Source organism: Vicugna pacos, chromosome 18 (assembly GCF_048564905.1).
Source record: "Vicugna pacos chromosome 18, VicPac4, whole genome shotgun sequence".
In the NCBI taxonomy this organism is placed as follows: domain Eukaryota; kingdom Metazoa; phylum Chordata; class Mammalia; order Artiodactyla; family Camelidae; genus Vicugna; species Vicugna pacos.
In genome coordinates, this window is record NC_133004.1 from 29953538 (window position 1) to 29969170 (window position 15633).

Genomic DNA, 15633 nt, shown 5'->3' on the forward strand with positions numbered 1-15633 from the left:
GATGCTTGCTTTCTAGCTAGATAATGGAAATACAATCAACAGTGTGTTGCTGAGTGTCTTTCATTGTGAACTCTTTTATATGCTGTGTTAACATAGTTTTTATGTAAAATGTCACAAATTCAAGACTATATGAGGAATTATTTTCTAAAAGAATGATGAGTAATTCTTTTCTAAAATAATAAAATATAAACTCTTATAAATTCTTTTTACTTTTATGACTTAACAAATGGTGATCTTGTCAGGATCTCAGTTAAGAAACAGATAAAAATTACTTGAAAGAATATTCTAAATACTGAATCAGTTATTATCCTAGTAGATTAAAGTTTTTCCTATCTTTAATTTGGATTTTCAGAATTTGATTTGAGTAAATAAACACGTACTAAGGTTAAAGGCTACCAAACACAAAATTTCTCATTTTGAATAGCTTTGAATAATGAAATTTGATTGCATATTAAAATCTACAGGGTATGGGAGACCCTGCTTTCTGAAAAATCCTCAGTGTTACCCTTACTGCAAGTAATAAATCCTTCCTTCTCCTGAAAAAAAAAAAAAAATCTATAGGGTATGATTTTTCTGCCCTGAAGTACTGAGAACTTTGATTTTCTATAGGATGTTCTATGCATTAAAAATCAGATATATTTATTGTTTTTAAACAATTATTTCTGTTTACATAACCCATATTAATATTATATAAACTGGCTTATATTCTAAAACTTGAATCTTTTTGTAAGATAAACCAAACTTCTTGCAGAAAAAGTATGTTAATTGAGAGACTAGCAGAATATATCAGTAGGAGGAAGACTACAGGATTTGGAAACAGACCTGGGTTTGAATCCCAGATCCTGCATTTACTGGCCAAATGACAGTGTCTGTGTGACTTGACTTCTCAGCCTCCATTGCCTCATCTGTAGAGTTGGAATGGTGTTACTCACCTCACATGTCAACGCCCCACGTAGTACCCATCAGATAAAAGGGCTCTCTTCCTTTTCTATAACAATAAGTTAAACAGAGTAACTTACAGAATGCTAATTAAAATATAACATTACATAAAATATATATTGAGGTTTAATTATTGTTTATTATACATTAATAAGAAAAATATTTAATTTTAAGTAAATGTAATGCTTGCTCGTATCTCCTCTGTCTGGAACGAGTTTAAGAATCAGGATCGGGGGTAAGGGAAAATTTTCAGAATAGTTTTAGAATACGTATCCTAAAGTCTATGCACAGAAAGTTCTTGGATTATACTCAAGCCTTTTTTATCCTTTTTTCACACAGTTCCAACAAGCTTGGATATCTGGTTTCTCCACCACAGCAAATTAGAAGAGGGGAGAGGAGCTGCTACAGGTAGGCTCGCTAAAAATCTTGAAAAACAGTAATTTGATGACACACTGAAAAATACAACACAAATTCAAGCACAGCAGTGGCAGACGGAATGGATTCATTTGTTTTACACTTACCTCACTGAAGTCTTAAGTAGTTGCCCTTAAGAGACTTAGAAAAGAAGAGATTACATTTAGTATCTTAAATGATGATTTTTTTATATGAAAACTAATATATGTGTGTATATGTATGACTAGGACTTTGTGCTATACACCAGAAATTGACACATTGTAACTGACTATACTTTAATTTAAAAAAAAAGATTAGGGGGAGGGTGTAGCTCAAGTGGTAGAACGCATGCTTAACATGCACGAGGTTCTGAGTTCAATCCCCAGTACCTCCTCCAAGAATAAATAAATAAATGTAATTTCCTCTCTCCCCACCCAGGAAACCCAAAATACAATAAATAAATGAAAATAAATTTTTTAAAAATTAAAAATTTTTTTTAAAAACTAATGAATGATATGTATAGAGAATTTCAAATAAATAATTAATGATGATTTTTTTTTAGGGCTACATTTTTAGTACTCCTTCCCAAGGATTATTTTCTCCCTGTTAGCACACAGCAGAATATTGGCTTACATATACTCCACTGAGCGTAGAAGGAACTCAGTAAGGCCCAGACAATATTTAAGGTGTCTATTTAAGATGAATGTCAAGCAGCTCAGCTCCCAATTAAAAACAATTGGGTTTCTCTCTCTCCTAGACTCGGTTGTCCCAATCTTCTCCCACTTTCTCTTCCAAGAGAAGAGATAAGGGGGTTGATAGAGGCCCTTGCCCTGGACAGGCACAAGCAATGTTAATCTAAGAAGTAAGCCATACAGGTCTTACCATCTAGGTCATACTTAACGTATCTTCTGGTGCTCCAAAGAGAATTGCTAAGCTTATGAAAGATAGCTACTATTTCATTGTTAGATCACATATTTATTAAGAAGATAATATTTACTAATTCAGACTTTCTGAAAAGAGGCTTAAAATCCAAACCCCTGCTGCTGCTGTTACATACCAGTTACTTATAATTTAAAGTTACTTATAGTATAAATATACTATAAATTAGAAATAAGACCGCTCTTTTAAAGAAACCACTGTTTCTTTGATGAGGCAAAATTCAGAAACTTTGGCCAGCACTATTATTTTTACCTAATAACCCTTTGAGAGAAAACAGATTTTCAGTTGTTAATTACAAACATTAAACTTATTCTACTTTGAAGGATCTTATTTCCTCAGAAAGATTATAGGAAGTGGTTTTTCTTCATTTAAACTCTTGGTCTTGGAAGGCATTTGAGGGAGAAGTCGGTCACAGAGAATTAACCTGTCTGTCCTTCAAATGACAGATTCGGAAGTAACGAGATCATTGTGGAGTGATAATCTGAATGTCACAAAAGAACTTTGGAGGGAGGGTCTAGCTCTAGTGGTAGAGTGCATGCCTAGCATGCAGGAGGTCCTGGGTTCAGTACCTCCATTAAATAAATAAGTTAAATAAACCTATCCCCGCCCCCCGACCAAAGGAATTAAAAAAAGAGAGAACTTTTAAATATAATATCTCCATATAGACAAGGCCCTGTGAACTTGTATCATCTCAGCCCCTAACTGGCCTTAAAAGTTACTTTAACGTATAAATGATGTTAACTTTTTCATGCATAAATGATATTGGTGTCCCTATGCTTATTTGAATAGTTGATTCTTTTCCATTGTTTGGAAGCTTTAAAATAATTATGGATAGAAAAGATAAGCTTACTTGTCTCTGATGCTTTTAGTTTGAGGAAATAATATCTTGGAATTTATTTTTCTAGAAGTATAAACCGTGGACGACACCACAGCGAAAGATCCCAGAGAACTCAAGGCCCATCACTACCAGCAACTCCAGTTTTTGTACCTGTCCCGCCCCCTCCCTTGTATCCTCCTCCTCCCCATACACTTCCTCTCCCTCCAGGTGTTCCTCCACCACAGTTTTCTCCTCAGTTTCCTCCTGGCCAGCCACCACCTGCTGGGTATAGTGTTCCCCCTCCAGGGTTTCCTCCAGCTCCAGCCAATTTATCAGCACCATGGGTATCATCGGGAGTGCAGACAGCTCATTCAAATACCATCCCAACCACACAAGCACCACCTTTGTCCAGGGAAGAATTCTATAGAGAGCAGCGGCGGCTGAAAGAAGAGTAAGTGTTTTAATTTGAAATGATTATACACTTTCATTTTCTGATGTAACATTAACTAGGTATCTTTGGAAACATTTTTCAGTGTTTCCAGTTAGTAGAAGAAAAATCACCTGAAAATTAAACCAAAGCCATGCAAGCAACTCCCTCAGGGATTCCTAGTTATTTGTAGTTGTAAAGTGGAAAACTGATGGCAACTTCATTCATTTCATTCATGATCTAATTACATTTGTCTTGTTAGTTTTCTTAAATGGTTTTTGTTAACTTTCACTCTTTAACTTTATTTTACTAGGGAAAAGAAAAAGTCCAAGCTAGATGAGTTTACAAATGATTTTGCTAAGGAATTGATGGAATACAAAAAGATTCAAAAGGAGCGTAGGCGCTCATTTTCCAGGTTAGTGTTTTGCAAGCCTTCACAACAGAATTACAAATGGGACTTTGAATATCCAGGGATTAGCTATGGATATAAATAACATCACACTTACGGAATTTTTCTGATTCGGTCTAGGTTTATAGAAATGGAAATGTAGCTTATTTCCCAATATCTGTTTTTTGAAATAATGTCTCACTGTAAATTCTATTGTGTAGAAGTAGCAGTTACGGGAATTAAATTGCCCTTGTCCCTTGAAGTTATTTATAGTGTGAAATAATTGGGAAATGTTTGTGAAAGGAAAGAAATAGGGGACTAGCCAAAGATTACATTTCTGAGGACTCTTTTACTTAAGGCTACAGCTTCTTGCTGGAACATTAACCTGTGTCATCATGAAGTAACAGTAGAAGACAAATTGCTTTATTGATAGAAAAATTGAATTACAGAAATTCCCTGGAAGTTTGTTTAAGAGACTTATTTTTTTTTAAAAGCTTATGCTTGAAATGTGGTTCCTTTTAAAGCTAGATTATTGGTCAATATAGGACAGAAAAACTACTCCTACTTAAATAATCAGATAGGAAGTAAAATTTAAATTTAATTGCATTCTGTTTAATGTTGATTAGCTCATATAACTCACGGTACATTAATGCACTTCACTCTAATTGTTAAGATTTCACTTTTGTTTTGAACAAGTGATTGCTCTGATCTTTGTGTACTTTATTCCATTCCAGTAGAGGTCACCGTGCCTCTTTAATAGTCATCTAAGGTGAAACTTGTAAAGAAAGATGGAACCGTGAGGAGAGTGTACTTGAATCTGAGAGTCTTTTATTTTGTGTATATTTCTCAACTATCAACTGTTGTTTTATGTTTGTTTTTAGGTCCAAATCTCCCTATAGTGGTTCATCCTATTCAAGAAGTTCATATACTTATTCTAAATCAAGATCTGGTTCAACACGTTCACGTTCTTATTCTCGATCATTTAGCCGTTCGCACTCTCGTTCCTATTCACGGTCGCCTCCGTACCCCAGAAGAGGCAGAGGGAAGAGTCGAAATTACCGTTCACGGTCTCGATCCCATGGGTATCATCGATCTAGGTCAAGGTCACCCCCATATAGACGATATCATTCACGATCAAGATCTCCTCAAGCGTTCAGGGGACAGTCTCCTAATAAACGTAACGTACCTCAAGGGGAAACAGAACGTGAATATTTTAACAGATACAGAGAAGTGCCACCACCTTATGACATGAAAGCTTATTACGGGAGGAGTGTTGACTTTAGAGACCCATTTGAAAAAGAGCGTTACCGAGAATGGGAGAGAAAATACAGAGAGTGGTATGAAAAATATTATAAAGGCTATGCTGCTGGGGCTCAGCCTCGGCCGTCAGCAAATAGAGAGAACTTTTCTCCAGAGAGATTTGTACCACTTAATATCAGGAATTCTCCCTTCACAAGAGGCCGCAGAGAGGATTACTCTGGTGGACAAAGTCACAGAAGTCGAAACATAGGTGGCAACTATCCAGAAAAGCTTTCATCGAGAGACAGTCACAATCAGAAGGATAATACAAAGTCAAAAGAGAAGGAGAGTGAAAATGCTCCAGGAGATGGTAAAGGAAATAAACATAAGAAACACAGAAAAAGAAGAAAGGGGGAAGAAAGTGAAGGTTTTCTAAACCCAGAGTTATTAGAAACATCGAGGAAATCAAGAGAGCCTACAAGTGGTGAAGAAAATAAAACGGACTCATTATTTGTTCTCCCAAGTAGAGATGATGCTACACCTGTTAGAGATGAGCCAATGGATGCCGAATCCATCACTTTTAAATCAATATCTGAAAAAGACAAGAGAGAAAAAGACAAACCTAAAGCAAAAGGTGACAAGACCAAACGAAAAAATGATGGGTCTGCTGTGTCCAAAAAAGAAACTGTTGTAAAACCTGCTAAAGGGCCCCAAGAAAAACTAGATGGAGAGCGTGAAAAATCTCCTCGATCTGAACCTCCGCTTAAAAAAGCCAAAGAGGAGACTCCAAAGACTGACAGTGTGAAACCATCATCTTCCTCTCAAAAAGATGAAAAGATCATTGGTACCCCCAGAAAAGCTCACTCTAAGTCAGTGAAAGAACACCAAGAGACCAAACCCGTCAAAGAAGAAAAAGGGAAGAAGGACTACTCCAAAGACGTCAAGTCGGAGAAGCCAGCTAGTAAGGAAGAAAAGGCCAGGAAGCCTAACGAGAAGAGTAAACCACTCGATAGCAAGGGAGAAAAAAGGAAAAGAAAAACTGAAGAGAAAGGTACAGAGAAAGATTTTGAGTCTTCGTCAATGAAAATCTCTAAATTAGAAGTAACTGAAATAGTGAAACCATCACCAAAGCGCAAAATGGAACCTGATACTGAAAAATTGGATAGGACACCTGAAAAAGACAAAATCTCATCATCAACTGCCCCAGCCAAAAAAATCAAGCTCAACAGAGAAACTGGTAAAAAAATTGGAAGTACCGAAAATGTATCTAACACAAAAGAACCCTCTGAAAAATTGGAATCAACATCTGGCAAAGTTAAACAAGAAAAAGTCAAAGGAAAGGTCAGGCGAAAAGTAACTGGAACTGAAGGATCCAGCTCAACGCTTGTGGATTATACCAGGTAACTGGTTATGCCTGGGTGGGTCGGGGCGCATAAAGCAGAATATGTTAATTAAAGATGTACTGATGTTGGGGCTTAGGCTGCTTTACTCTTGTCTTTGAAGAAAGGAAATGTTAAAGATAAGATTATAAGTAGATTTTGGGGGGGTGAGCCACATGTCCCTGCCCAGCCACCCCCCACGATGAATGTGCCTTGCGCAGCCTGGGGACAGGCATAGCCGCCCAGGCCTCTGAGGGCTGCTCTAGCCCTGCATTCTGTCCCCTGGGAGCAGCAGAGCTCTGGGCAGGCAAACCTCAAGGAGACTGCATTTGTCTTTATATAATCATACACTTAAATCATTTATCTCTCTCTCAGAGCAGAGTAAGTGGCTTTTGAAAGTTAAAAGAACATTTGTCATGTTTAAGTTAGCCTTTTTATATTTATCAGTGTTTAATAATAGTGAATTCTTTATTAATTAAAAAATATTTCAATTTTTTTTTTAGTACGAGTTCAACTGGAGGCAGTCCTGTGCGAAAATCTGAAGAAAAAACAGATACAAAACGAACTGTCATTAAGACAATGGAAGAATATAATAATGATAACACAGCTCCTGCTGAAGATGTTATTATTATGATTCAGGTTCCTCAATCCAAATGGGATAAAGATGACTTTGAATCAGAAGAAGAAGATGTTAAATCCACCACCACACAGCCGATATCAAGTGTAGGAAAACCTGCCAGTGTTATAAAGAATGTTAGCACTAAACCATCAAATACAGTCAAGTATACTGAAAAGGAAAGTGAGTCATCAGAGAAAATTCAGAAGCTCACCAAGGAAGTGAGCCATGAAATTATACAGCATGAGGTGAAAAGTTCAAAAAACTCTGCATCTAACGAAAAAGGGAAAACCAAAGATCGAGATCATTCAGTGTTGGAAAAGGAAAGCCTGGAAAAGAGGAAGAACAGCGCTCAGCCAGAGAAAGATAGTAATCCAGACCGTATGAGTGAGCAAGGGAATTTTAAAAGTCTGTCTCAGTCTTCCAAAGAGACGAGAACTTCAGATAAGCATGATTCCACTCGAGGTTCCTCAAATAAAGACTTCACTCCCAACAGAGACAAAAAACCCGACTATGACAACAGAGAGTATTCAAGCTCCAAACGCAGAGATGAAAGGAATGAATTAACAAGGAGAAAAGACTCTCCTTCTCGGAGTAAAGACTCTGCATCTGGACAAAAAACTAAGCCGCGAGAAGAGAGAGATTTGCCTAAAAAAGGACCAGGAGATTCCAAAAAAAGTAACTCTAGTCCCTCAAGAGACAAGAAACCTCATGATCATAAAGCTACTTACGATACCAAACGTTCAAACGAAGAGACAAAATCTGTAGATAAAAATCCCTGCAAGGATCGTGAGAAGCATCTGTTGGAGGCAAAGAACAATAAGGAGTCAGGTGGCAATAAACTGCTCTACGTACTCAACCCGCCGGACCCCCAGGTGGAGAAGGAGCAGGTTACTGGGCAGACTGATAAGAACACCATCAAACCTAAACCCCAGGTGAGTCACTCCTCTCGACTGTCCTCTGACTTAACTAGAGAAACTGACGAAGCTGCTTTTGAACCAGACTATAATGAAAGTGACAGCGAAAGCAACGTATCCGTAAAAGAGGAGGAGACTTCTGGGAAAAATTCTAAGGAACCGAAAGATAAAGTGGCAGAGAAGGCAAAAGAGAGCCTGGACGCGGCGGCGGTCGGCCAGGCAGGCGCCGCCAGGAGCCAGAGCCAGAGCAGCCCCAGCGCCAGTCCGAGCAGGAGCCACAGCCCTTCCGGAAGCCAAACCCGAAGCCGCAGTAGCAGTGCCAGCTCTGCAGAAAGTCAGGACAGCAAGAAGAAGAAGAAAAAGAAGGAAAAGAAAAAGCACAAGAAACATAAAAAACATAAGAAGCATAAGAAGCACGCGGGCACTGAAGCAGAATTGGAAAAAAGCCAAAAACACAAACACAAGAAGAAGAAGTCGAAGAAGAGCAAAGATAAAGAAAAGGAGAAGGAGAAGGATGACCAAAAAGTGAAATCTGTCACCGTGTAAGAGGGCAGATTTTAAACATTGACTTAATTACTAAGTCATCTGTATTAAATTTTGTTATAATGTAAAGAGATTCAAGCCCTGTAAATAATGATACGGAAGACCCTGTGCTGCACTTAAAATATTGCTGCTTGATTATTTGATTTTTACATCAGAGCTTTATAACACGAACTTTTGTACAGAATTGTGAGTTGTGACCATGTAACATGAGAGGTTTTGCTAGGGCCTATTATTTTTAACCACCATTAATTAGTTGGGGTGGAGTTTACTGTACTGTGAAATTTTCACATTTGAATTTTTTTAATTGCCTGGCAGGAGCTGATATCAGTTCTAAAATATCAGCAGAATGATTTGCTGAATTCATTACAACCCCGTTATGTCACTTTTTGATTATAATAAAAGTTTTCAGTAAACTTTTCAAATGCTGAGTACTCGTTTATTTGAAGGGGAGTGTGCCATGTCTCTTTTCCCTGGTAGCTCCCTTTTTAACATTTGCTTTGAGCCTTTAGTGTAAGCCCAGCTGAATGTATAAAATTCTGAAGTAAACAAGGAAGATATATGTCATTAGTGGGCTGATAGTAAATGGCCAGAAATAAGAAATCATGGTTAATTGGAGATCAAATTGAATAAATTGGGAAGGGTCTTGAATATAGTAGTTGAATTTTAGAAATGAGGAATTTTGTTCATGGTCATGTATTTGTCTTGAAACCCTGATAAGTGAGTATTAAATTCCTTGATAAAAGTGCTACATAGCACACAACAGTGAGCCTCTGTGGCCTTCCCAGTCTACCCAGTGACAGAAGCAAGCAGCAATAGGTCTAGAAGCACTAGGTTAATGGGTTTCTTTAATGGCTGTGGTTCAGCAAGTTTATTGTAGGCAATAAAAAGCTATTGAAGGGATTTGGGGACTTAGGGTAAGAATGGAACTTTAGAAACAGCTGTAGAAATAGGCATTAAGAAGACGAAGGCTTAGAAGGAGGAAAAGAGACCCGTTCTGGTCAGTGGTGGTGATCCTAAAGCACTGTGGCAGGGGGCTTTGGACTGGAGTGGAAGAGGAAAGGGTTTACAGTAGCAGCAGCTTGCTTTTATTAACTCCCTGTCTCCTTGCCTTGGTTATTCCCAGTGTGTGCCATGTTTACAGTGCTGTATAGCATTGTTGATAGTCAGTTTTAGGTACAAACATACTTGAATGGGTCTTTTTAATGCAACATTTAATATTTGAGGAAAAACATCAAGTGATTTAAATAAAAGCTGTATGAGTGATAAACAGATGGTATTAACATCATGAAAACCAATTCAGGACTGAGTTAAGTTTGGGAAATGACTGACTTCTAAAGGGCTCTGTTTTTGTTATGATCCTTCAGTCACATTAATTCCCAGGCATCTCCATCACTGGGGATGGGGTGCCTGTTCTCCCCACTGCCAGCCTTACCCAGCCCTACCCACATCACATACCACTTGTCCGTTCAGATACTCCAGCCACACTATACTCTTTAGTTCTTAATCTCCACTCAAAGTACAGACTCTGGGTCCCACATTCTCTGAGGATTTTGGCATCCAGAACTCACTTTTTCTCATGAATTCCATCCTATGAGGTCAGTTTCATTACCTAGGCACATTGTTAGTTTAAGCTGAACTGACCTTCACTTTAACTGCAGTCCACTCGTGTGACAATTTCCCAGAGTTAATTATCGCTGGGACCATTCCTGTCTTCAACTTAAACTCCAGTATGTCATATACAACCTCATCTTCCAGTTCTGTTCTCTATTGGCTTTATTTAGACCTGAGGTTTCAACTTATCCCCTAGTCACTCTGCTGTTGTCTTTCCTTTCTACAGTTGCCTATATCCCATCATGTCAACCCCACGCTAACACTCCCAAAACCTGCTCCCCCTTATCCATCTTGCTATACCTAACCAGCTCAGTCCCCAAGTCTAGACACAGGTGCTGAACACTGCTTAGCAAAAAAGGCTTGAAAGAAAATTAAGAAAGAACTTTGCCAGGCACTGTGCTAGGTGCAGTACTTACCTGATCCTTAAAAATTCTAATGGCTCATGATGTCTAATGCTACTGTGAGCAGGAAACTCCACTTCCTATCAAGGTTCAATCCAATCTCGGATACTCCAGCTCGTGCCTAACTAGTCCACCCCACCCCTGCCACTTGCAGTTGGACATGTAAAACCCACCTGTTTTCGCTGGTCTCCAAAAGGGCCATGTTATATCTCCTTACATTTTGCAGTTGGCTGTTTCATCTGGCTGGAATTTTCTTCCACCCTTGCCTGTCTCACAATTCCCTACTCATTGTTTTGAGAGTTAGCTTAACTGTTTTGAATTATTCTCTCACAGTGCTGCCTGCCCACCCCCGTACACACTCACGATGCAACAGCATCACTGGATATGCTATAGTAACACTCCAAATTGCTTAAATCTGGGCTGTTTTGTTGTCTCCCTCCCTGGACCAAGTGTGAGCCCCGCAAAATGTGTATTTCAGAAGCCAAACCATGTCTTGCACGCAATGTTTGAATTGATAAGATGAAATAATTTTTTTTTTTAGATTTAAAGTTACATTTTGCAAACTTCATGGAACCCAGCGATAAGTCAACTTTTTAAAGACAAGAATGTAACATTTGAGCTACTAGAGATTTGGGAGACAGTGTCCTTCAATGACTAGCTGCTTTAATATGCCAAGGATACTCCGAAGCCTTACAATGAAGGACCTGAAAATAATTCCTTTGCTAGTCTCAGCATGCCAAATGAAAGAAATGAAATCCCGTCCAAAATGCTTTACAACAAGAATTTCAAAGAGGCAGAAAACTAATGGTTTAGAAAACTAGTTTAAGAGGTAGAAAACCAGTTAATGGCTTAGCCATCCTGGTCTGTGCAAGTGCCCCGTTTAGGTCTTGTCCACTTTTTCCTGTCTTTAATTTCTTTAATGAACACTGTTCTTATTGTACAAAACTGTATAGAACAAAACGTCTATTTTGGAACATGCTTTTGAGTCCTTTTTGCACTACTGCCATTTTCTTAAGCTAGCTTCAGTGGGTCTCTTAACAACAACAAAAAAGCCTCACTAATAACATACATGCATATAATGCACCCTGCTTTTTCTTTTTATATATCATAATCACATCCTTTTGACATTAACATTTTTTACACTTTTAAGAATTGAGAATGATCATGAAAGAAAACTGAAAAAAGTAAACCACTTAAATCCTTGATAGAGTAACGTAGCTGCTGTTAAGTGAATAACAGGAAACTGAAAGAAACAGGATTAAACAAGAATATTCAGAGATTTCTCATGAATTCTTTCAGTAATATAATCTCAAGTATAAACTGTTTATCAAGACTTTCTTTGTTGCCTTTGAGATTTTTTTTAAGATCATGTTAAAAGGACTTTTTAAAATAGCTATTGATATTTCATTATATACTGAAAACTGGAGGGTGAACATTTATCTTTTATTCAAGTCAACACCAGCATGAATCTTGCTTCACCACTTTGCAGTGTGGCTATTTAGTAATTTGCTATCGAATTGGCATTGGCCAGAATGAATCTTTCTCAATTTAGTTTTCCATTTTTAAAGTCTTTAGTGGTAAAAGATACTAATGTAAGAGGGAACATTAAAATATTCTTTTGTAGAGACATTGGCACCTTAAAATTTTGATAATTGTTTACTGCATATGTTTTTCCCTAGGCTTAATAATATATGAATAAAGCTGGACGACTGATTCATGCCCTAAAAATTAGTAACAGATGAAATGAAAAATGAACATGGGGCAAATTATTATCAGTGCTAGAAACCAGAGAAAGTATGGGAGGGGCAGACAGTCAAAAATGTGTGATCTCTGTTACACACTATATTTTTAAACTTTTTTTTTTTAAGAAAAATATGCACCTATAATTCTCTTCTTTGAGAAAGCAGATGACCTCTTGGGAAGTACAAATAGGTCACCATGGGCATTATGAATGCCTCGTGGGCTGGAGGGCCAAGGCGAGGTGATGGAGCACGTGAGGAATATTCCCTTTGAGGCCACTTTTAATATGATGGAAAGTTGCACTTGCAGTGTCCTTAACCTGAGGCCATACAACGTTGATGGGAAGAGGGGAATATTCTATCCAGAAATAGATGGCTACACCTGGTCTCACTACCAGGCCACACAGGCCTCATTGCCCTGGCTATTACAGGTAAGGAGAAAAAAAACACTTAAAAGATACATAATTTTCAAATCATGGTATTGGTACCAGCAAGGGCAGGCAAGTAAGTGGGATGGAATAAAATTCCAGAAATTGACCCCAATGTAAAAGTCACGGCTTCAGCATAAGTAAATGTGAAAAGGATAGATTTTTCAGTAAGTGGTTTGAGAGAACTGAATAACACTTTAGAGTAAATTTCTTTTTCACATCTTGAAAGTTTTAGATGGATTAAATATTTTTATCCAAAATTTTATTACGTAACCCAAGCGTTGATTAACTTTCTTCCAGTCTTCTAGGATCACCTTCTCTTTTAATAGTTCAGGTCTTTGTTTTTCAAATTGGCCAGTCAGCTGGAAACCCAGTCCTTCCTCAATATTTCTGATGATTCTTTTGAGATCGGGTTTATATCAGTTTACCCCTTTTTGATTTCCTGATGCTGATTTTTCTCTTCTCTTCTCACTGTAGTAGAATCTCAATCTTCATAAGTTTTATGACATTTCCCCAAGAACACATCCCATCCTCTCATCTCCCTATGTATCACATCAGCCTTTTCTGTCCTACACCATAGGCTCTTCATCTTTTAAACTGAAATTAGTCAGTAAGGTACTTTTCTGAACCAAGAAAGAGTTCCCCTGTGATGAATTTATGCCATTAGAGGGCAGAAGAAGCTGCAGTTAGTTCTTTAAAATACCAACTCTTTTTTTTTCCCTCTACAACAATTTTAAAATTACAAACCCAACTATTACTCAGGAATACAAATGGCCAATTAACATTTGAAAAAGACGTCTGTCACTGGTAACAAAAATGCCAATAAAGCAAAGTTCTATTGACCTCAGGTGTTTAGAGTTATCTACAAGTCCAAGGCCAACCTGATTCCCCATCCTCCCCCCACCTTGATATTTGCACCAGGATTTGTCTATGATGGTTAATTCGCTTTTTCATGACGTTCACCCAGATCATGATACCCACTCTCAGTTTGCAGGCTTTAAAATTTTCTATTTTGTTTTTAAACAAAGTCATACATAGTTTAAAAAGTCATACATTTCTTCAAGACTTACCGTCTCCTACCTGGACCCATTGCACCCCGACTCCAGTTCTTCAGAGGCAATCAGTTTCAACTCTGCTTGTTCTTTCTTTAAAAACAAAAAACCTTGTTTACAGTAATAAAAAAAAAAACAGCATACTCTTCTTATTTCTTGATTTTCCAGTTTCAAGTATTAACTATTACTGACTAGCTCTTCCTTGTCCCCCCTCCTTTCCTCTGCTTACTTTGTGTTTCATTTGCTTCCTCTAGTTTCTTAACATAATAGCTCAAGTTATTAAGTTGATATTTTTCTTTTCTAAAATACACATTTCAGATTACAAGTTTCCATTTAAATACTCCATGAGCTGCATTAACATTATTCTATGTTGTGTTTTCATTCAGTTCAAAATTCTTTCTCGTTTCCTTTTGATTTCTCCTTAATAACCCATGATTATTAAGTGTGTTATTTAGTTTCCAACTATTGGGGGATTTTTCGGATTTGCTTCTGTTATTGATTTACAATTTAATTCCATTTTGGTCAGAGAAGGTACTTTGTATTATTTTAATCCACTTTCTTAAGCTCTGTTTTATGACTGAGACTATGTTTTATGTTTTATCTGTACTGGAAAAGAATGTATATTCTGCTGTTACATGGAATGTTCAAAACATGTCCACTAGGTCAGCTTTGTTAAAACGCTGGGTCTTCCTTCCCTTACTTATTTCCTGTCTAGTTGTTTTATTAGTTAATGAGAGACGTGGAAATATCTGCCCATAATTGTGGATTTATCTGTTTCCCTTTAGTGGTCTATCTATATCTATATCCAGTTGTGCTTCATGTATTTTGAAGCTCTCCTATTTGATGAATAAATATTTAGGATTTTTATATCCTTTTGGTAACTGACTTCTTTGCATTATGAAATTACCTTCTTTGTCCATTGTCGCAGACATCTGTCTAAGTCTGATATTAACAGAGTCCCTCCAGCTTTCTTTGGAGTAATGTTAGCATGGTGTGTCTTTTTCAATCTATTTATTTTGAAACTATTTGTATTTTATATTTAAAACAGGTTTCTTTTAGCGTGTGATTGGTGTTTACTTTTCTATTCAATTTGATAATCTTTGTTTTTGAATGGAATATTTAGACCATTTACATTTAATGTGATTATTGACATGGATGGGTTAACTCATCTGTTCTTTCCCTCCCCTGCCCCTACTTTTCTGCTTTCCTTTAGATGAAATGAATATTATTATTATTCCAGTTCATCGCCTCTGTTAGCTTATTAACTATGACACTAAATTAGGTTATTTTCATGGTTGCCTCAGGGTTTACAGTACGCACCTTTAACTTATCACAGTCTACTTTTAAGTGATATTTCGCTTTACATATAGTTAGTATAAGAATCTTACAACAGGATATTTCCATTTCTCCCCTCCTGATCTTTCTGCTATTTCCACCATACACTTTACTTCTATTTATTTTGTATGTCCACAACACATTGTTATTATTTTTGGTTTTAACGTTATTTTCAAAGAGATTTAAATAAGAAACAAAGTCTTTATATTTTCCCACATAGGTACCATTTCTTGTGTTCTTTATTCCTTTACGTAGATCCAGATTTCCATCTGGTATCATTTTCCTCTGTCTGAAAGATTTCCTTGAACGTTTCCTACAGTGTGGGTCTGCCAGTGATACAAGCCTTTAGAAGACTAAAACACACTTTTGATATGCTCTCATTTTTGACAGACTTTTGCCAAGTACAGATTTCTAGATTGACTTTTTTTTCCTTTTAATACTTTAAAGATGTTGTTACACAGATGTTAATA

The 15633-nt window shown here is 37.2% G+C and overlaps 1 protein-coding gene across 2 annotated transcripts in view; it reads left to right on the plus strand.

Annotated features, from left to right (window-relative positions):
- Positions 1-9019, plus strand: part of RBBP6 (RB binding protein 6, ubiquitin ligase) — a 31188-nt gene extending 22169 nt beyond the window's left edge. Inside the window, exons 15-19 of one of the 2 annotated variants that reach the window (XM_072942796.1) lie at positions 1279-1347; positions 3177-3539; positions 3829-3930; positions 4785-6542; positions 7025-9019. In XM_072942796.1, the coding sequence (XP_072798897.1) occupies positions 1279-1347; positions 3177-3539; positions 3829-3930; positions 4785-6542; positions 7025-8600 (3868 nt within the window). In that variant the 3' untranslated portion in view covers positions 8601-9019. The remainder of the gene's footprint in view (positions 1-1278; positions 1348-3176; positions 3540-3828; positions 3931-4784; positions 6543-7024) is intronic. The other variant, XM_072942797.1, reaches the window with a different exon arrangement.
- The last annotated feature ends 6614 nt before the right edge of the window (positions 9020-15633 follow it).